General features: G+C 44.7%; 1 protein-coding gene across 1 annotated transcript in view; it reads left to right on the top strand.

The window, feature by feature from the left end:
- ELOVL7 (ELOVL fatty acid elongase 7) overlaps window positions 1-22,133 on the top strand; it is a 51,704-nt gene that overhangs the window by 23,765 nt on the left and 5,806 nt on the right. Inside the window, exons 2-5 of the mRNA XM_006023532.2 lie at window positions 8,149-8,239; window positions 16,002-16,192; window positions 19,008-19,088; window positions 19,361-19,417. Of these exons, the coding sequence (XP_006023594.1) occupies window positions 8,176-8,239; window positions 16,002-16,192; window positions 19,008-19,088; window positions 19,361-19,417 (393 nt within the window). The 5' untranslated portion in view covers window positions 8,149-8,175. The remainder of the gene's footprint in view (window positions 1-8,148; window positions 8,240-16,001; window positions 16,193-19,007; window positions 19,089-19,360; window positions 19,418-22,133) is intronic.

Consider the following 22,133-nt stretch of genomic DNA (forward strand, 5'->3'; position numbering starts at 1 on the left):
AAGCCGGCAGAGGCAGTGTGGAGTTGCCGTGGTCGCTCCACCCAGCTCCGTGGGGCCCCCCAAACTATATCAATGGGGCCTTCACAATGACAACAAATACCCTTGTGGACAAGTTCTAACCATGTCCCATATTGTTAACTTGTGTCCATTTACAATGCTACCTGGTGACTTTCAAGCTCTTCAGACTGATGATGACATTGCCTTATAGCTCATGCTGAAACTGCTTATGCTAAATAAACACAAAGGCTGGAGGAGAATGGAGACAAATAAGTGAACCAGTTGCACATGCACATGTTGTTATAACTTAGAGACTAAAGTTAATATTAGTGTTTAGTATTTTACACAGTGGATGAATTACAACTATTAGTGTCCTTCTGAAGTAATAACAATTCCATTTTAAGACAAGGTGGTTGTTTTGGTTGAAGAAAGTTAGGCATGTTTGGCTTGTAGAAGAGGTGCTAAAGAGGGGACATGATGGGAGTCTTTAAATATCTGAAGGGCTGCCATAAAGAAGAGGTGAAAGCACCTTTTCTCTTTTGCTGCAGAGAGTAGGATGCACGCCAATGGTTTGAAGTTTCAGCAAAGTAGGTTTAGATTGGATATCAGAACTTTTTCACTGTTAAAACAGTGAGAAAATGGAATAGCCTGACTGGAGGTGCTCAAGAAGAGGTTGGATAAACAGTTGTCAGGGATGATGTTAGGAGTAGCTATACTTATGTGCTTCTATGAGTACTTTGCATGCTTCTGGGCTTCAATGGTTGTCACATGGAGCTGGGAAGGAATTTTTCCCCCTTCCCCCCCAGTGCTGCGTATGTTAAGGTTTTAGCGGGGGGTTTTCACCTTCCTTGGAAGCACTGGGGGTTGGATGCAGACAAAGTTATGGATTTTGACTAGTTATACCAGTGTTCTTGATGGGACTAGTTATACCAGTGTTCTTGATGGGACTTAAACCTGGAGGTTCCTGGCTAAAATGTCATACTCCTCCAGTCAGGGTCAGTTTGACTCCCATATCTTTGATCAAGAAGGATTTTTACCCCATGGCCAGATTCATTATGGACTGTGGGGTGTCTTGCCTTCCTCTAGCATAGAGGCATGGCCCCCTTGGATCTCTTGAGTGTATTTTAACAACCTTTGCAGCAGCAGGATATTGGCTGCCATGGTTCCCCTGCTTTACCCTAGTAGGTTAGGGTATTAGGTTTTGTGGTTGTGTAGTTTGTCTAATCAGTTAGACACCGGATTTGTATATGATGGTTTGGATAGGGATGATCCTCCACATGCAGGAGGTTGGACTAGATGACCTCTGGAAGTCTCTGCCATTCCTAATTTGCTAGAATTCTGTAATTCTATGAAAAGAAAATGTTATTAATAGCCTTTTTTATAGGAAACTTGATATGGAGGGGGACTAAAGAAGGATAAAGAATGACAAATATCTTCAGTGTGGGTTGCTTATGCTCAAGAATGTTAGAAATTCTTCACTTTCTTTTAAAAGCATTGGCCAACTGGGCATGTCAGCAGTTCTTATTACAATAATCATTATTAATGTTAGTCATACAAGCTGAACTTCTACTTGAATGTTCATAATGCCTTTATGACAACTGGCATCTTGTCCAAAAATATTTGAAAATATTAGAAAGGTCCAGTTCCATTGCCTGGGTTGCCAGTGCCATAAAAGAGAGTCTTGAACTACTTTGGTCTTGTGATCAGGAAGCCTATTTCTTTTTACTCACTGCTGAACATTTTCAGGATCTTGCTCTTATCACAAAGCTCCCCTTGATTAATATTGCAGAATCATTTGAGTGGAGCAATGTGCTTAATACTGCCATGCAGCATATGTGTATGAGCATAGCTGGTAAGAGTTAATGGGGTGACCTAACTAGATGTTAGAACAAACTCCGTGTTGGTTAGCTGGCTGTGCAGGGGATGATTCCTGGATGCCTGTATGATGGGTAGCTGCCTTGTGCTGTTTTGTGTATTTTGTTACATTGACTGAGCAATCCATTGTGTTGTTGGAGCAGCCTCAAAGTTTAGACAAGTAACAAGGTATCCTAAATACCTTGTTTAGGTACGTACATTTAGGACCTCCTAAATGCAGGTCCTGTGATGTATTCTGTCAGAGTGGTGGGGCTGTGTTCCAGTGCTAATTAGAATTAAGCATATGTGAGTTTTTAATGGTGTGTCAGTTTCCCAGCAAAATATCCTGCACTTGAGTGGTTGAGTGGCTGGGGATTTCTTGAGGTGGGAGGGATGGGGAGGAGGGCACAGAGCACCCAGCTTCTAAGATCCATAAGCAGGGGGCCTCCCAGCACCTGGTAACCCCTTCTGCCCCCCCCTCCTCCCTGCCCCCACAAATCTAGGTCTTTCTCCGGGTCTAGGAATACAGGGGAAATACTGACATACCTGCCTGGAAGCCTTAACAGCCTGGGTACTGTACCACCCCTGGTGGTGTTTTGACAGCAATACAATCCTTGAAAGATGAGTTTTACTTGGACCCCTTAGCAGTGCACATGGGGGCACTTGTGTCCAGGGACAGTTGGGTACCAGTTCCCGATCATTGACATACTTGGAACAGTTCAAGTATTATGTATGTTTGCACCCAATGTCATGGGTGCGGACAGGCCTAACACTTAGACAGGTTTAAATGCAGTTTAAACCTCAAGGGCACTGATAGATGCGAGGGGGGGCGGGGGGGAAGTGTTTTACCTGATTCAATCAGCTATTAGATAAAAGTTCCAAAAAGCCCCACTAAAGTGCACGATCTATACAGACACTGGGAGAGCCAGGTCAAACTGTCGCGGTTCCTCTTTTGTGTTGTGCTCAGCAAGGGGGTGCGCTGAGCTGAAAGCAAAGCACTATTTTTTGGGGGTCCAAGTGTCCATATATACAAGCCAATTTTAGAATGCTTTAAAAGTATACCTGGATAATCAAGTATTACTTTGAACTGGTTCTCTATGTATGGGTTTAATGTTATGTGCCAACACCAAGCTTTCTGTAACTTGTCTAGTTGGTCCCCCAGGTATCCCACACTGAACTACTTGCTTTGCCTCCCAACCCCCACATAGCAACTGGCTGGGGGCTTTGGGGGCAGCTCCACTGCTTTTAAAAGCTGGTCAACTTCCTTCAATTGGCAATTGATCGGGGTTCTGTGCATCCTAGGCTTGTTCGGGTGGGAGGTGGCCAGGTGGGGAGCATCTTGACCCCTGTGCCTGTGGGCTTGTGGGGCTACCCAAGGACTCCCCTGCCACCAATGGGAGGAAATTCACAAGCTCTTTCAAAGTAGCAAAGCTGCCCACAGGCCCCAGATGCACAGAAGTAGGGGCTCAGGCAACCCCTATGCCCCCACCCTATGCACTCCCAGTCGGTGTACAAGGCACTCCCAGTAGGGGTACAGCCACACACATTTCATTAAAGTGCTGCACTGAGTCTATGAACTCAATGTCAGTGAGAAGGGCAACTTGCAATTAGGCTGCATGTTCAGCGACACTCCCTGGTAGCAGTTTGCCAGCACAGCAATGACCAAAAGGTGATGTTTCTGCTTAGAACCCTTAGCAATGTACCTGCAGGCACCTCTGACAGAACAATTGCAAACTGTTTTCTAATTGGTGTTGTTCTTGGGATGGCTCAAGTGTTAGGTCTGTCTGCACCCTATGAGCATGGTTGGACAGACCGTGGGTAAACATTCTTACTTCTGCACGTTTTCGGTAGTGTGCTTATGATTATTAATTTGAATGTGGATAAAGAATGACTCCTGTACAGATGATTTTTCTTTCCAAATGTTGGTAGAACTCAAACCTTTAATTAGTGCTATTTAACATAGCTGATATGTTTACTGATATCTTAAGAGCTGTAATCTGTGGAGGGGGTGTTTCTTCAAGAAGTTGTAAGGAAAAATGTGGAAAGGGTGGCTGTATTTAAGGTAGGTGAGTGGGAAGAATTTATGGAATGCCAACAATGGACCCTGCAACCAGGAGCTGGGGAGTCTCCTTAAGAGAGAGGTGAGCAATTATTTGGGCTTGGGGGCCACATAGGGAGTTTTGATGAGCCATCATGGGCTGGGTCAGCGCACCCCCCACCTCCCACTGCAACAACTTGCCAACATTTCCTGTGGGGCTGTGGGCAGGCAGGGAGCAGTGCTCAGGAATGAGATAGGTGAGCAAAGCTGGGATCATGGGGTAGGGGTCACAGGGAGGCCTTTGCCTTGTGGGGGGTGGGCTATGTGGGAGTGGATATGGAGGAGTGTGTGCATGGCAGGGGGCTGCTAGGATCTGACTGTGGGTGAGGGGAGGGAGGAAGGGGCAGGGGACACCTGCAGCAGAGCTTGTTCAGGTAGTGCAGTCTATGACTGCCCGTGCAGTGGTCTGCATGGAGCCAAGCCCTGCCTGGGGTAGCCTGTGCCGTGCTTTAGCCCATGGCAGGCTGTGCTATGCTCTACCCACTGTGCACATCTTCCTGGTGGGGCAGCTCCTGGTGTGGCTGCACTTGGCCACCTGGGCTGAAACTTCCTTCCTGTCCAGAGCGGTGCAGCAGGAGGAGCTGCCACTGGGGGCTAGAGGAGCCAAGCAGCAGCTGTACCTGGAGTGGCCCTACTCTGGCCGGGGCCAAATCAGTGGGTGCAGGCTGCCCCAGGTTGGGCTTGGCCCCATGCAGAGTGCTGCAGAGGCAGCTGTGGGCCTGATCAAATCAATTGGCGAGCCATAATTTGCCCATCCCTGCCTTGTGTTTAAGGAGAGTAAAAGTAGCAATCTCAATTAGGAAGAACTAACTAAAGAATATGTAGTACAACATTGCAGCCAGAGCCAAGATTTATTATGTGGAACATACTTTAGTGCATGAAAATATCTGTGTTAATTTAATGCAATTTATTGATTTCCTGGTAGGCTATAATGAAAAAGTACATAATGAATAGTGAGTAGTTAGTAACAGTCAGATAATACTATTAATAAATTTGAGTGTTTTTAATACCTTCACTGATGAATACAGTGTAATGTTCAATTGACTTAGTAATACACTTGCAAGGTCATAGGGCAAAGTGTTGATCTGATATGCATCCAACTGCATATGCTGTATGCTAGCCATCACAGAGGAAAACACATGTGTAACCACCAAGCAGGCTGCCTTTCTCTTGTTCCTGTCAAGTAGGAGCAGTAACTAATCTTCAGTGGCATTCGTCAGTTTGATATTTCTGAGATTAGATTCTATGTACAGAAGCTATAGATGTTCACTGGTGAAAGGACAACATACAAACCATTGTATGGCAAATAGTTGATAAAAATGTGATGGAGTAATTGTAACTGAGTGCTACTGGTTCAGCTCCCCTCCCAATTTTTTTTCATGTCCTTGTGACGATATGTAGCAGAACTCACAGATTTGTTGGAATCTTAACAGGCCACACTGTGAATACTTGTATTGTGGCCTTGAACCTCTCGGCTGTCAACTGCACCTTCGCGCCTGTGCCACCTAAGGGATTTTATGGCTCGTGATGGGTCCCTTGGTCCCACCCAGCCCAGGAGCAGGGGGCAGCCTGAGCCATGACAGCCCCAGATGCGGTTCCTTCTGGCTACCACTGTTAGTGTTGCTGCTGCTGTTGGAAATGGTCCAGCACCCTTTGCCAGGGACACTAGACAGAGTGGACGGTCAGAGTCGCCATGAAGATTGGCCTGGGATCCCCACAGGCAGGGTGTGCTTGGATGGGTAATGGGATAGGGCAGGGAGTGGCATCTAGGACTGGGATGGGCAGCCAAGGCCAGGATCACAGGGTGTTGACAGCATAGTGCTGGAGCTGGACTGTGATCTGCTTTCTGCACAATGAATCGTGATTCGCCTGATGTGGGAAGGGGGCAGAGTACATACCCATGACCCAGCCCCTGTCCCCAAACCCACACTGGTAAGTGCATAAGCAGCCCCAGTACAGGGTGGCTGTGGAGTGGACCCAACAGATCATGACCAGATTAGGCCACCCCGAGCCACTCTGCAACTGTGCTGCACTGGGGATGCCCGCTTGTGCCTTCTGGGGCAGGGGCAGTAGGGGCTGGGTCACAGGCAGGCACTCTGCCTCCCTCCTGGGTTGGGCTGGCCATGATCCATTGTGCAGGGAGCAGATCATGGCTCTGCCCTGGCCCTGGGGCATGATCGTGGCTCCAGCCCTATCTGCCTGTTCCTCCTCCCTGGACGCTGCTCCCTGCCTGCCTGCAGCCCTATCCCATCCCCCAGCCGAGCACAGCCTGTCCCTGAGGATCCTGGGCCACTTAAGGAGTTTTGGTGAGTGGGCGGAGGTGCTGACCCAGCCTGTAACAGCTTACCAAAATTCCTTAAGTGGCCCTCCACCCCAAATAATTGCCCACCCCTGTGTTAGGGTTTCTGTAAGAGACTCCCCTGCTTTGTCAGTATATCTCTTTGGTTGGGAAGGAAGGGTGAGCAGTGGGGAGCTGGTCTACATTTATGATGTTCAATTATTTTTATAAGGCACAAAATATTAATATTTAAGTTCACAACTATGAATGAACAAGACAGTGTTACTGTATTTTTGACATTTTGATTAAATGTTAAATAGCACTGTGAATTTACAGTCTAGGATTATAAAGTATCGTGTAAGAGATGGGGCAGAGTAATGGTAGATGATGCTTTCAGAAGCTGCAGTTAGCCTAGAGTGGAGTGGAAAGTCAAAAAGCAGGTGATAAGTTATCAAAGCAGGCTATTTAAACAAATGTGTTAGCAGTGGAAATAATGTGGAAGAACTTGTCTTTGATTATTGAAAAGAGAAAAGTGATGGCCTTAATCAAGATACTGGGTTGAGGAAGGAGAGAGAGAACAGTCCTTAGTCAAATATATCTGTTCCCTTACCTTTTCTTTATTTCTTTTTGTGAATGGGTATTTGCTACTGGAGAAAGACACTGTGCACAGAGAGTTCAAATCTGAATTTAATACACTTTTACATAATAGCTATGCATACAAATCTTTCCCTGTTTCATTCTGACTCTGTAAGCATGTGGGAATGGAGTCTTGGAGCAAAAACAGGGATTTAAATTGGAATTAGCAGCCTGTAATTTCCAGATTAGTAATAAATGCACATCTAATAAAAATGTGGAAAATTATTAGCTGCTCCCCTGCTCTACCTATGCCATCCTAAAAATTAAAAACTCTCTTAATAACCCATATGACAATAAATATCACAGCACTGTGCTCTTTCATAGACCACTGGAGAATTTTAAATGTTAGGGTGGATAAGATCAGCTGCTGCTTTTTATTCTTTTACCTATAAGCGTTACCTACTTCTCTTGAGGGAGAAACCTTGTAACCTTTGTATCCATGTTTTGGTTGGTATGTAGAGATTAAATATAGTTGAATTTACTGATGGCTATAAATTAGCATCAAACAGAGTGGTAAATTAGCGCTCACTGGCATGTAATTAAGACTCTGTGTACTACTAACCTTTCCTATTGCATTGTCCCTTGTCATGTATCCACAGATGCATCTCAAGCAGGTCCAAGGAGGTGATCCTCCCCCCGCATGCGACATTGGTCAGGCCGCAGCTGGAGTACTGTGTCCAGTTCTGGGCGCCGTACTTCAGGAGGGATGTGGACAACATGGAAAGGGTCCGGAGGAGGGCCACTCACATGATCAGGGGGCAGTAGGGTAGGCCCTATGAGGAGAGGCTACGAGACCTGAACCTGTTCAGCCTCCACAAGAGAAGGCTGAGGGGGATCTAGTGGCTGTCTATAAACTTACCAGGGGGGACCAGAGGGGAATGGGTGAGATGCTATTCCCCCGAGTGCCTCCTGGAGTAACAAGGAGTAAGGCCCACAAGTTGACTGAGAGTAGGTTCAGGCTAGACATCAAGAGGCACTACTTCACAGTCAGGGCGGCTAGGATCTGAAACCAGATTCCAAGGGAAGTGGTGCTGGCTCCTATGTTGGGGGTCTTTAAAACGAGGCTTGATAACTACCTAGCTGGGGTCATATGAGCCCAGTATTCATTTCTGCCCAGGGCAGGGGGTCAGACTTGATGATCTGCTCAGGTCCCCTCTGACCCTACATCTATGAACCTGTTTTTAGTGTTGCCTTTTAGAAATCTTACCCTCCTCCCCACATATTTTATTTGTCTCTCCTTATATGAATGACAAATACCACTTGGTGTGTTTTCTCTTTTTTTCAGAAGTCATAATCTACATCTACGTGAAAAATGGCTTTTAGCAATCTTACCTCAAAAGCTGCACTGATTTATGGTGAATGGATGAAAGATGCTGGTGAGTTGTTACATTTTTACTGTCATTCAACTTTAAAGATTTTCAGTGAATTTGTAGTTATTTTAAGTGTATTCTTCCATCATTGACTTAAAAAGCATAATCATGTTCTAGTTGCATCTAAGCAATTGGTCAAGCAATCTTCATGTTTTAGCTATACAGAAAAGAGTAGGGCAACATTTGAAATTTCAGTGGTGCGACTATCACAGCTGTAAAAATGAATTGTTAGAGAATTTAAAATTTAAGATGATACAATGTATGGCTCTCTCACTCATTAGAATTGCATACTACATTTTGAGTCTAATCCAACATTTAATTCTTGTTTCAGTCCAAATTGATTTACATTTTTTTTTTTTTACTTGGATTAAAGTAGGTAACTCTCTATCTGCAAAGTGATGCTGTATTTAGTTCTTGCTGACATCCAAGCTGCAAATGAAAGAAATGTTGAGACTCACACCTGTGAGTCATTCACAGTATCAAGTTCTTGTTTTAAATAGGAGCATTCATAGCACCTGCAACTGAGGGACTATAAGGATAAAAATATAGTGCAAATATTCTGTCATGTTATATCACCTAAAGAAATGATATAGAAAGTGTATACTTCCTGCCCCTTGGGCAGGGGGCTAGATCCAATGATCTTGCGAGGTCCCTTCCAGCCCTACTGTCTGTGAAATCGATGAAATTTAAGGGAGGTATATTCTGTTGCCAGCTGTGATGTGAACACAGTAGCAGGGAGTATAGAGCTAATTGGTGGATTGTTTGGGGGTTTTTTGTTTTTTTTTCCCCAACAGTGTTTGAAGTGCTGGGTCAGAGAGGGCCAGCCTTTTTTGGCAGGTATATCACAAATTAACCCCTCAGCCTTCCCCGAGACCTGCTCTGATCTGCTGCTCTTTCTGCCCCCTGCCCTATCTGCCAGAGGCCGCTTGTGGCATGGTTGCTACAGGTTGACCACCTCCTATGTTAAGTAGTTCTGACACAAAAATATTAAATAGTTGAGTTCTGCCAGGGAGTTCTCTCTCTCTTTCCTTTTGTAATAAGAGATTAAATGAGTGGTTTAGTATAGAAACTGGTTGTTGAAGACAGTTTAAAACTGGTAGCAAGGCACTCTTGCTGTAATAGCCTTGACTTCTAGAATTTGAGCCCTTCTTTCTTAACTATCTGGAACTTGGACTTAGTGTTTTCCAGCATGGTCTAATGACTGCATTTTGTCCCATCGGACATGGGGAGGAGGACTACTAGGAGACTGAGATGGATGAGCGAGAGGAGTGTGTGGTTCCTTTTATTTTTGATAGTCTTCATAGATTTTGCTCTTTATACAGTCTAGAGCAGGGGTGGCCAACCTGTGGCATGGCTGCCACAAGTGGGGTGTGTGTGTGTATGACAGCAGACTGTGGAGGGAGTAGAGGCAGAGCAGAAAGCAAAGTAGCAGACTGGTCAGGGAGCGTAGGGCTTGGAGCAGAAAGCAGCTGCAGATCAGGCAGCGGAGGGGGATTGGAGTGGGACTTGAAGAGGGTGTGGAGTCAATTTGTGGTATTACTAACCAAACGGCTGGCCTAGGGCATTTGATTAACTTACTGAAGCATTTTTAATACTTTGTTTCCTTAAATATTAATTCAGTTAATTTCAGACACATGAACACTTAGAAGGCAATATTTTACAGTTAGGGTGGCCAAAATCTGGAACCAACTTCCCAGGTAAGTGGTCCTTGCCCCTACCTTGGGCATATTCAAGAGGAGGTTGGACGATCACCTGTCTGGGGTCTTGTGAACCCAGCATTCATTCCTGCCTGTGGCAGGGGGTCAGGCTAGATGATCGATTCAGGTCCCTCCTGACCCTAGCTACTATGAAACACTTGAATATTGGTATGCTTCCCAATTTGTCCATATGAGATATTTAATAAGTTATACTTGTGTGGAAGAGTTCAGTTTCAGAAACAGTATGGGCCAGCTGCTTGCAGATCTGACTTCTTAGGTACCTCCTGAGCTAAGATGTATTTGTGAAAATATAGACTCCTAGAGATTCAGAGAGAAAATCACAAAGTGCTGATTCAAGTGGTGAGTGCTATATCCAAATCCAGGGTCAGAAGGCAGAAAGAGAGTTAGCATATGGCATGCATAGTATGAAAACCCCAATCAATTTAAGCTAAAGCTTAAACCCTAATTAATAGCAGTAACTGGGTTATTCATTCAAAATTAACCAGCAACCAAATTAGAAATCACAATGTGGACAGGGAGAGGTGCTGTACTCCCAGGCCAAAAAGAGTGTGCTGTGAGTAATCATCCCAATACTGCCTTTCAAAACTGGTGCATGAAGAAAGATTTTTTGTATAGCATATTTACTCAAATCTAAGACTATCCTGAATTTTAACACCCCCCTAATTAATTCTATACAAAGAACATGTTATAATTTTCCATGTACAGAATTTAATTGGGGGAGGGGGGCTTGAGACAAGGGTCCATCTCAAAGCTGGTCCAATTGTTGGCCTGCCCACCTGACTCGCTTGCCACACCTTTGTTGCAGCTAAAAAGTTGTTCATAGGTGGGAGGCTGCCTATTTAGTTGTCCTGATGTCAAGGGCAAAATAGCTCTGAACCTCCCCTTACACCAGGGGTGGGCAAAATAAGACCCGTGGGTCAAATCTGGCCTGCCAGGCCATATTACCTGGCCTGCGGGGCCCCTAAAAAATTTAGAAAATTTTAATATTTATTTGCCCCTGGCTCCTGTTAAAGATGACAGGAGCCAGCAGCAGTAGGACCCAGGGGAAGCCATAGCAGGCTCCTGCAACAGCAGGCCTTCCTGGCCCCACCCCCACAGCCGGAAGCCCCTGCCTAGCAGGGGCTTCTGGCATGGAACCATGGGGCTGTTCATGGCTACACTGGCATGGGAAATTCAGGTAAGATGTGGCAGGGGGAAGGCGGAAGGGAGGGGAGGACCGTGGGGATCACCCCAGTCCTCAGGGCTGGGCCAGCTCCTGCTGAGACCCATGGTCCAGCCATGCAGACGGGGGCTGGCAGGCAGGTGGGAAAGTACTGGGAGGGAGTGGAAGCAAGTGGTGTGTGGGAACATGGGGCCTGTGCCAGTGTCCCAGGGCCAGCATCAGCAGGGCCCAGAGTGGGGAAGTAGGAGCGCAGGGTGTGGGCTGGCAAGGGTCTATGGAGTTGGGCTGGGCTGCCACCAGCAGGGAGAGTGGGGAGCTGACTTGGCTCCATAAAGCCCATGCTGGCCAGGACCCCACACTCCTGCCACCCTGCCCTGGGCTCCGCCGGTGCTGGCCCTAAGACACCAGCATGGACCCTGCACTCCTGCCCAGCTACCACTGGCTCTCGCACACCTGCTCACTCCCAGTCCCCCTGCTCCAGCCCTGTGGTACAGGCAAGGAGCAGCGTGCAGACTTGACCCCGCTCTCGCCTGTCTGGGCTGGTGGTGGTGGGGAAAGAACTGGTGCTCAGTGCAGGGGAAATGCCCCTCCCCACCCACCCCCTGGCCAATGTTTCCTACTGCAGCTGCTCGCAGCCCGTGCGGGGTTGTCCTGCTTCTCTGCCATGTAGTGGCAATGGAGAGCAGGCACAGGTAGCCCTGCATGGGCTGTAAGTGGATGCAGCATGAGACGCTGGCCACAGGGAGGGGGAATGGCTGCTTTTTTCCCCCATGCTGAGCACCTGTTCGTTTCCCTCTGCTGCTGCTCAGTCCAGCCAGGCAAGCACAGGGTGTGCAGGGTCGAGTCCGCATGCTGCTCCCTGCATGTACCGTAGAGCTGGGGCAGGGGGACTGGGAATGAGTGGGCACGTGAGAGTCAGTGGCAGCTGGGAGGGAGCATGGGGCCTGCACCTGTGTCCTGGGGCCAGTGCTGGTGGAACCCAGAGGAGGGCGGCAGGAGCACGGGGTCCTGACCAGCAGGGGCTCTATGGAGCTGGGTCAGCTCCCCCCTCTCCCTGCTGGTACAGCCTAGCCCAGCTCTACAGACCCCTGTCACCCCACACCCTGTGCTCCTACTGCCCCACTCTGGGCTCTGTCAGCACTGGCTCTGGGATATTGGTGCAGGCTCCACACTCCTGCTCCCTTCTACTCCCTCTTTTTTTTTTTTTTTTCCCCCCCTCAACTGCTTTCCCACTTTCCTGCCCACCTGCCAGCTGGCCATTCTGTACTACATGGCTCCCACACCCACACATCCCCCCCATATGCAATCACTTCTAAATATACAGCACAAACTTACACAAATCAGGACAAAATATATATATTTTTAATTAAATTTAAATATATTATTATGGTTGTTTGATTTTTAGTATGTAACTTGTTTTTTTTCCCTTAAGATGGCAAACCTTTTCCCCAAAGGAGTACTTCCAGGGGCAAGGGGAGGGACTTGGGTGGCAAAGGCCAGAGGTTAGAGGCAGGACTTCTGGTCCCAAGATGGCGACCAGGGAGCGGGGCACCTGTCAAGGGGCGGGGCTACCCATGCGTCCCTCGACAGCTTGCCAAAACTCGGTAAGCGGCCCTCCACCCAAAATAATTGCCCGCCCCTGCCTTGCACCGTGTCCCATGCTTTGCATATAGCATCTAAACAATTGTCTCTCACTTAGCCGTTTCCAGGGCCAAACTCTGCTCCTATGCTGGACCTCTTTCATGAACCCCATAACTGGGTCACACCCATTCTTGCCCCACCATGGGCAACATGCACTCAGCCCTACTCTGTATGACCCTTCAGGCCCCCTTGGCCCTACTTCCTACAGCCCTTCAGGCTTCTTTCTCATGCTCAGTCCTGACCCCTCGTACACCTTCAGGCTGCCCAATTCAGGTCCTACTCTACCATGGGGCATCAGGCCGACCACCCGACACTCTGGGCTGATTCCAGCCCTCGGCCTCCTCTGGCCTCAGGCATCCCAAACTCTGCCAACGGCCCACTCGGGTCTTGTGTCTTTTGATGTGCCTGGACCCCAAGCCTATCCCCTTTTATGGGGTAACCCACCAGGTTGTGGGGGCTGAGGCTGTACAGTGCTTCATCCTCACCTTTTGTTTCATGTGACCCTGTCTGGGTAATCAAGGAGCAGTTCCCTACTTAATATAAACAGTCACTTATAGCAGTTTCTTACAGAGCTGTTACCGGGCCTGCTGTTCTCCCCCAGCCTCTCTCACTCTCCTCCTCTTCCCATCTCCTCCCCCTCACTCCCTGTTCCTCCTTCAGACCCCTCCCTTCTGCTGCTGCTGCTGGTTTTGCCTCTGAGATCTATAAGTGTTACACCTTTCACTGGGGAGGCACAGGTATGGCATTTCCTGGAGACCGCCTGTGGCAGGGCTGCCCGTATAAACAGGGAATTTTGCTGCTGGAAGGCCAGGCAACAGCATTGCCTGCAGGGCTGCTGGTATCAACTGGAGGTAAGGGAGGGGTTGTAGGGGAGGTTCAGGAGGCTCATGGTCCTGGGCATGACCTAAAACTGCACCCTGCAGGGAGTGGGTGGCCTGGTGGGGCTCTCAGTGGTGCGGGAGCCCCCAGGAAATGCCAGGCCAGTTACCACCCCGGTGAAAGGTGGGTCAGGGTGCCTTAACCCCTAGCCCCCACAACCAGGTAGGGTCTGGAAGGTGGACCACCAGAGAGAGAGAGTGGGGCCATAGACTCACGCCTATCTGGACTTCCCCTGATTGGTCAGTGCTGGGGCCAGGACCGGAAGGGTCGAAGGGCCCAGGGCTCACCGTGAGGAACACCCAAGAGCCAAGGGCCTGGGGTTCTGACTGGCCTGGAGGTGGGCCAGGGGTAGTGAACCAAAGGTCCAGGGGGGACCACACCCATAAGGAGAAGCAGTTCAGGGAGTGATGCTACCCAGGACGAAGGCGGAACAGGCCGCCTGAGGAGAGGAATCCAGGTGGGGTTGAAGGAGTAGGATTCTAGGGCCCAGTGTGGGGGGCTGCTGATAATGAGAACATCTGGATGCCATCTGCGAGGCTTGGGCTGTGGTGTAGGGGAGGAACGGAGCTGCAGATAGCACCCCCTGGCATCGGGGCAAGAAATGAGCAGCTTCCCGCTTTATTAACATCAATTAAATAATTAACAACAAGGCGTGGTGGGAGGGAAGGTGGGAGGTTAGCCCAGAAACAGGTGGGCACCAACCAACCCTGACAGGGTGCAGTTTCACATCTTACCCAGGACCAGGAACCTCCTCAATCCCCATAGTTCCTACCCTGACCTCCAGGTATTCTGGGAGATGCCGACTGAGTCAGTCTCCCTAAATGTAACTGCTAGCTCTGTTCTTGGGGCCTGGGCTTATACTGAGGCTGCCCAGCCCTCCTCCAATCTGGTGGCCCTCTTGTGCTTGTGTGACCACCTAATTGGGCCTAACCGCATCTGCTGGCTGCCCCACAGCCTGCTCAAGCACTTTAAAGTGGCGGGCACCAAAGGTGCCCTGCCACAGGGGGTCATCTTTTAATTCACCCCTCCTGCTGCTGTAGTGGGGGTAGGCAGTGTGGGGCTGGTGGTGTGGGGAAATCAAGCAGTGTGACCCCAGCTTGTGCTTGCCCTCTTCCCTCCCCTTTGCTTCCCATCCTTGCTCCATGTGACAGGCTGTTCCTATAGCCTGGGGCATGGAGTGCAGCCCCAGTCCAGCCCCTGTAGCAGCTGTGTGGGCTGCATGCCACTGCTACAGGCAGGGCTGGGGCTGTGCTCAGTGCCCCAGGCTGCAGAATGGATGGAGCCTGCTGGTGCAGAACAAGGCGGGGGGAGAGGGGCAAGCAGAGGCTGTGTGAGCAGGGGGGGAAGATGTGAGGTTGCAGAGGCAGTAGAGGGGTAACAAGGGTGGGCAGCAGCTGTGGTCCGACTGCAGGTAGGGGCTGGAGCCTGAGCCACAGCAGCCACTCGTCCCTGCCCCCCCCATATTTGATTCTAAGATGAGGGGCTGCCCCCATGTTAAAAAGAACTCATCTCAGAATTGAGTAAATGTGGTGTATAATATGCCAAGAACATTCCTTCCAATGCTGCTGAGCAGAGAAATTGAAGGGAATCACAGGAATGAAACAAACTCCATAGACTAAGGAGATTAAATGAATTCTGCAAACTGTTCTTAGAATGATTACAGTACACTAGCAGTAGTGTTCTTTTTTGTTTTGCTTGTTGGATTATGGATGGCTGTACCTGGATATACAGTTTTAGACTATTGTGTGAACCTGCTAAGTAACATTTGCTTCGCTTTCTTCAAAGGTGTAGATCGTGTGTGTGTGAGACTAGAAATGCCCAGGCAAAATTCTCTAATGATTCTGAGGTCTAGGACCAGACAAATGAAACTGAAGGATAAATTAGTGTGAATGAAATAAATCCCTCTAGTGAGGGGGATACATTGTTATTTTAACCAATTTTATTTCATGTTTTTCTATACCCTGCCAATAATCTACATTTTAAAATATGCAGAATGTGAAGACTTAAATTGAGTCACTTGACCTTTATTTATCCCCATAGAAAGATGTCTCAGAAGTTTTTGAATCAAAAACTGAGTAAGAAATTTGAAAACTTGTGTATGGGACAGTGGTGACTTCAATAATAATAATAATAATAATAGTAATAGTGACTTGCCTTGCTTGATACACCAAGGACCAAATGAGATTCAGAAGAAGCTCTTAAAGGGGCTACATTTTGTGGCCACATTGTTATAAAAATGTGAGGTTAACACCCAATTCTAAAATTTCACCTGATGAGAGGGCTTAAACCATGACTTTTTAAAGAATAGAATAACTTTAAGTCAATGTGGATGTGATGACTGTTGTAAAAATCATGATTTTTCTTCTAGATCCAAGAGTGGAAGGCTTGCCCCTCATGTCTTCACCTGTGCCACAAGCTGTTATCATTGGAGCATATATTTATTTTGTCACTTCTTTGGGGCCAAAACTCATGGAAAACAGAAAACCTTTTGAACTCAGGCAAACAATGGCATTTTACAATTTTGCTGTGGTAGCCCTATCACTCTATATGACTTATGAAGTGAGTATTTTAGAATAGCTACTTTCTTTTGTTTTATTTTTCTTTAAAATGGTAAACTGTTTTTGTGTACATATGTATATTTGCATTATGTTACAACAAATATAAAAATCTTTTCCGCATTGATTCTTCCCAGATCTGTTGTGCTGAATGTTGAAATTAAGGTATCAGAAAGTTTATATAGAATTGAGGTAGTAGTTGAAGAGAGAATTATTTGTAGATGAGATGAAATGGGTATTTTGTACTATATAGTCACACAAGCTTATAATTTTAAATCAAACTATTGGCTAGGTTAATTTTTTAATTTGTGGGCTGGGAAAATTAAATCAGACTAGCCAATTTCGTACAGTTTTTATAGGTGTGTGTGTGTTTTTATTTATTTTTTTCCTGTCTTGCAGTAGAATAGGCTGTTTTTAACACTGAACAGGGAAAATTGAACCATAAAAGTAGTTACAAATTAATTCCAGCTTTCAGACTGCACAGACTACACAACTCAGATCTTGTAAATGTTTCTTTTATTTTAAAAATGTAGTTTGGTATCTTGCTCTCTTAAAAACCTTAACTATTACAATATTTTAGAATGATTACTAACTCTCTCTCTTCTTTCCTGTCATGCCTCCTTAGTTTTGTGATTTTTCTCATTTCCTCCCCCCCAGCCCCTTCCCCTATTGAAAGTCGAGGAAAAAAAACTGTGCTTCATAGAACAAGGTAGCAGTTTTCACGGGTAGTGATCATGTGATTTGGATTTAATGGCACAAAAAAAATCTTACATGTACCTGGTATGTGCACTTACAAATAATGGCGTTTGTATTAACAATATTGCAACCATCTATAATTTAGTCATTCTTCAATAGAGTTGCTCAAAGTGTGGCTACCTGGCAGTACTACAAATGGCCAGCTAAAACATCTCAACTAGCAATGGCTCTTTCTAATGGTAAATCTGGCTTTGATACAGTTGTTTCAGCTTTTAATAAACTGGTAAAAGGTTATCACACTGCTGTCAATTTGGCAGTGTTTCTATTTAATTCAGTTAATATAACCACGGTAGTAGATTACAGAGTTGTTCATTTTTTAAATTCTCTTAGAGAACTGATACATTGGCTAAGTAATAACTGTTGTACAAAGTATAAGTGGTAGGAAGGTGAAATGTATGTTTCCTTTTGAACTTTCTGCTTTAGCAAATAACACACATTTTTTCTATATCTGTATCTGGGAAGGATAAAAAGCCCTTGCCTTTTTCACTCCTGATGCTAACATGGTATTTGAGTTCCTGACCACCATGCCATTGTTTAAAATATCACAAAAGAATAAATAGATGCTTTATAGCAGATTGAATCTCAGCCCTTCTCTGGCTTCCAACAAAAAGCTAATTCTTTTCTGTAAGCCATTTTGTGGGTGTGTTGGCATTAGGCAGTCTTAATGTTTCAAATCTTGTTGATCTGATTTGTTAAATGAATAAACTTTTATAGATCTTATTCAAAGTTCAGTTTGCTCTGGACTACAGCTCATCTGCCAAGAAAATTCAATTTCCTATTGTACATTAATAAATTTTCAATTGACAAATGTATGTCAAAAAGAGGGAGTCTGGTACTGGTGGCTGGCAGGAGTGAAAATGAAGTGTGATGTCTACAATGCTGCTCTTGTCTGAACTCTAATATAGCATGAGAGAGAAGGATTAGATGTGACATTTGTTGTTGTCATTAGTACTGTACATCTGTTTGTGATCATAAGGGCTCAGCTTCTGTCTAATTTGCATATCAATTTTATATATGTTTTTTAAAGAAAATACGTACTAGAAAAATGGATTTTATTGATTCTTTCTTCATCTCAGCCCTCTTCTCTTAGCTACAACTTATCAACCTTGGCAAAAAAAGCTGAAACAATGAGCTGAGATGATGTAGATATAAACCAAAATTCATTAATTGTAACTTTAAATTGATTTTTAAGGGAAAAACCATTTAAAAAAAGCCCAGAACAAACGAACAGAACAGAACACTCCCCATTTTGACAACTCTTGATTTTTCTCTTGTGGCCTTTGACCCCTGTTAAAGAATTGTTACAAATGGAAACCTATGAAGCTATTTGCATTTTGACCTGGCATGTGATTTGGGCAAAATAATTAAGGGGAACTTGCTACTGCTGCACAGCTTTCAGTTTCTGAAGCATGTCTGCCATTGAATTAAACCAAAAAACTTTCAGTTATTCTTATTGCCAGATTTTCCTCCTCAGAAGGTGGTGCCTTTTAGTACAGTTAGGCTTGCTCAGCTGAACTGGTTTAGATTGTAGTAAAAATGATTTAACTGAATCATTTGAATGCTCTTCTGCTAGACCTGTTTGAAAATAAGAGCGGAAAAAAATAAAGAACTGGATTATTTAATTAAGGTCTAAACAAGCTTAAAGTGTAATTTTATGTTACTACTTTAACATTTTCTCAAGTGTCAACATGATTGGATTCCATACCAGTACAGAGGCCTTTTTCTTTTTTTGTTTTTGCATGATTTATTTACTTCAATTACCTGCTTCCCATAGAGATGAAACAAGACACAAATCTAATGTCTGTTCTGGGGAGCAGGTATTGCTTCTTTTGGAGCAATGTGGTTTAGATAATTGGTTATAGATGTGGCTTTCATCCACACATGGGTATGGGATTCAACTGCTGTACTGTGCAACAGCAACAATCTTTAGGATAACCACTTTTATTTTGAGGTAGGTGATGGCTAGCAAGCTGAGTCAGCCAATCCCTTGTTAAAGTTGCTCAAAATGAATGACACTTTTCTTCAGTCATAAACTAATTCTTCACTGTTCCCCTTCTCACCAGTTTCTTATGTCTGGCTGGGCCACAGGTTATTCATTTCGTTGTGACATTGTCGACTATTCCAGGTCACCAACAGCTCTAAGAGTGAGTAACCAAATCCAGCTAATTGTTACGCAACATTAACTTTATTCTTAGGAATGCTTTTTGAGCAGTCATCTGTATCACCTTGGGGGAGAATGTACCAAATGAGAGAGCCTGGATGCATAATGAAGAGCACATAAGGAACTAGAAGGGGGCAGTAAGGAAAACATCTGGAGAAAGTTCTCTAAAGCTGAAGAAAGTTTTGAGTTTAAAACAAAACCATAAACACACATTCTTTCTATAATTTGACCCTGTTTATTTTTGGTTTCTCTTAGATGGTTCAGACTTGTTGGCTTTACTACTTCTCCAAATTCATTGAATTACTAGACACTGTAAGTATATAGTATATATGAAAATTAGTAAATATGTGATCTTCATGGAAGAAAAGACAAACCATAGGAGTTTGATCATACAGAAACTTTGTTATTCAATGATTTAGCATCTTCAATCAGAATTGATAAATCAGAGAATGCTGAAGGAGGAGAGCTATTTTAAGCCTCATTGTACAACAAACTTTTTTGAGCATGTCCCTGTTGGTTAGAAGGGGGAGACCTGAAACTTCTCCAAACTGTTCTTGCAAAGTACTTAAATGTAATAGGTTGGGCTTGAAACAAGTGCTGGCTGTGCTTCAGGTTCTCTGTTTTTTCTGCTCTCCCTCATCTTGTGTGTGTAACAGTGAAGTTTCCAGATACAGCATAATGCCACCTGTCCCAAATTCAAGCATTGATACTGGCTGCAGTGAACTAGTAACACAATTGATATTTGGCTTGACACTCTGGGTTGTTTGCTTGGGGGGAGGCAGGACAGAAATTCTGGAAATGGATGTTGATTGATCTGCAAGGTCCCTTCCGACCCTACATCTATGAATCTATGACTTAGTCCTTCTTCTTTTTCTTGCTGTCCATTAATTGAGTAACTTTGAACTAAGCCTGGGCCTGAAAGCTTCATTTCTTCATCCAAATCCTGACAGTTGTATACTCTTCTCTAACTTCTCATTTATTCAACTATTTCTTAGCAGTTTTCTGTTGTAAAAATGTAATTGTTAACATGTCACCAAAGTTGCAAACTTGTGCTGTTTAATTTACTATTCCTAGCTATTTGAAAACAATCCTTTATTGTATGCATGCTGTTTATTCTGCCCCTGATGGTTATCTTCCCTTCTTCTGTGTACTGTAACCTACTTGTTCTTGCCAGCAGACTCTACCTTTTTTTATTCCTTCTGTTTTATTCCCTTCCACTGTGTTGTTTGAATTTTCTTTTTTCCTCCTCCCTTAACAGCTTCTCTCTGCAGATTGCTGGACTTCTAAATACTGCAGCACCAAAGTCCACATTGAATCAACTCAGTCTTGGGCCCCACTGCCATTCAACATCTGTGGGCAATTCTTTGACATTTGCAAAGTGGTATATAAGTGCTAAATATTCTGTCTTAATGATGCTTTCTCTCTGAGATCATTTCTCTGCCTTTTATTGAATTCATTTAGACACTTTCTATACAACTTCTAAAATACTCTAGAGTTTTCAGTCTAAACAGACAAGTTTCCTTGGGTGAATTTGATATCTTTTATTAGACTAACCCAAATGGTTGGAGAATAGTTATTAAGCAAGCTTTCGGGTTCAAAAACCCTTCGTCAGGCTAAGAAAGCTGTCTAAACAGTGCAGTTCTCTTGCCCTCGCCCTCTGTCATGTTCACTGAGTTTATATAAACTGCAGAAAATATTCTTTTGTAAGCCAGCAAGGTACTTCTAAATCAGACCATTAAATTGAATTAATCCTGAGTCTTGAATGAGCTTATTTATTTTAGTATGTATTATCTGATCTTGGTCTCTTAAATTCCCTTTTTGATAACTGCCCATTATAGAAGGGAGTCACTGTCACTGGAATATCGGAAGAAGCAATTCAACTCCTTTAAAAAGGAAATGAAGAAATAGACTTCTGCTGCTTCTCTAAAGCCTCATCTACATGCAAGTTCTTCACATAAATTTAATTTTTCACTTGCTTTTTGAGTTATAGATTCCAGTGGCTTAACAAAGATGAGGTGGAATTACTATCTTTACTATATGTGGATGGGAGAAGGAGAGGTACAAAGAGCCTGAGGGGTCTGACTTCTTTTTTTTTTCCTGATAACATGAATACTGGGAAAATGTACAAACAACTTTTTTTTAAAGTATGTATCTCTGGTACAGACTACTTTTATGATATTGAGCTCCATAATGCACAACAAGATGGAGTAGTTGTGAGCGTTATGCTGGCAAAGACCTGAATTTGATTATTTAGAGGTGGAACTGATTGGTCAGAAATGTTGATTTTTATTTGTCTGCAGTAGTATGTGTGTCAGTGTCATTCACACCGTGCTCCCTAGGCTGCAGTCTCTAGGTCAGTGGTTCCCAACCTTGGGGTCACAGCCCCATTTGGGGTTGCAACGCTCAAAAATAGGGTCTCAAAGATGCTCAACAGTATCAATTGATTATGCATTTAATATCTTTTTTAGACTTTGTATTCAGTGTTGGTTTTCAATCTAAAAAGAAGCTAGAATGATTTCAAGTGTTTAAATGAAAAATATGAAGACCATAAACATTGTAATGCCATATTTATGATTTGTTGATTTTGGGGTCGCAAAAATTTCCAATGTTTAAATAGGGTCATGCTGAGGAAAAGGTTGGAAAGCCCTGCCATAGGTGAAAGAATCTGTTCTGAAAGTCGATGTGGCTTTCACTTGGGACTGCTGAGTCCACCACTGACATGGTCTTTTTGGTCAAGCAACTGCAAGAGAAGTGTAGAGAAAAATGAATTCTACTGTACATAGGCCTTTGTCAGGTTGATAGAGGCTTCGATACCATCAACAGACAGGGTCTTTTCACTGTTTTAAGAAATTGGGTATCGACACTCCACTCCCCCCCCCCAAACTAAACATAATGAACATAATTTGATTATTACATCTAGGTATGAAGGCAACTGTAGTATATGAAAACAATGAATCAAATGCCTTTGACATCAGTGGGGTGAAACAGGGGTGCGTCTTAACTCCCATGCTTTTTAACATCTTTTCAT

The sequence above is a fragment of the Alligator sinensis genome, unplaced genomic scaffold, assembly GCF_000455745.1.
Source record: "Alligator sinensis unplaced genomic scaffold, ASM45574v1 scaffold862_1, whole genome shotgun sequence".
Taxonomy (NCBI): Eukaryota; Metazoa; Chordata; order Crocodylia; family Alligatoridae; genus Alligator; species Alligator sinensis.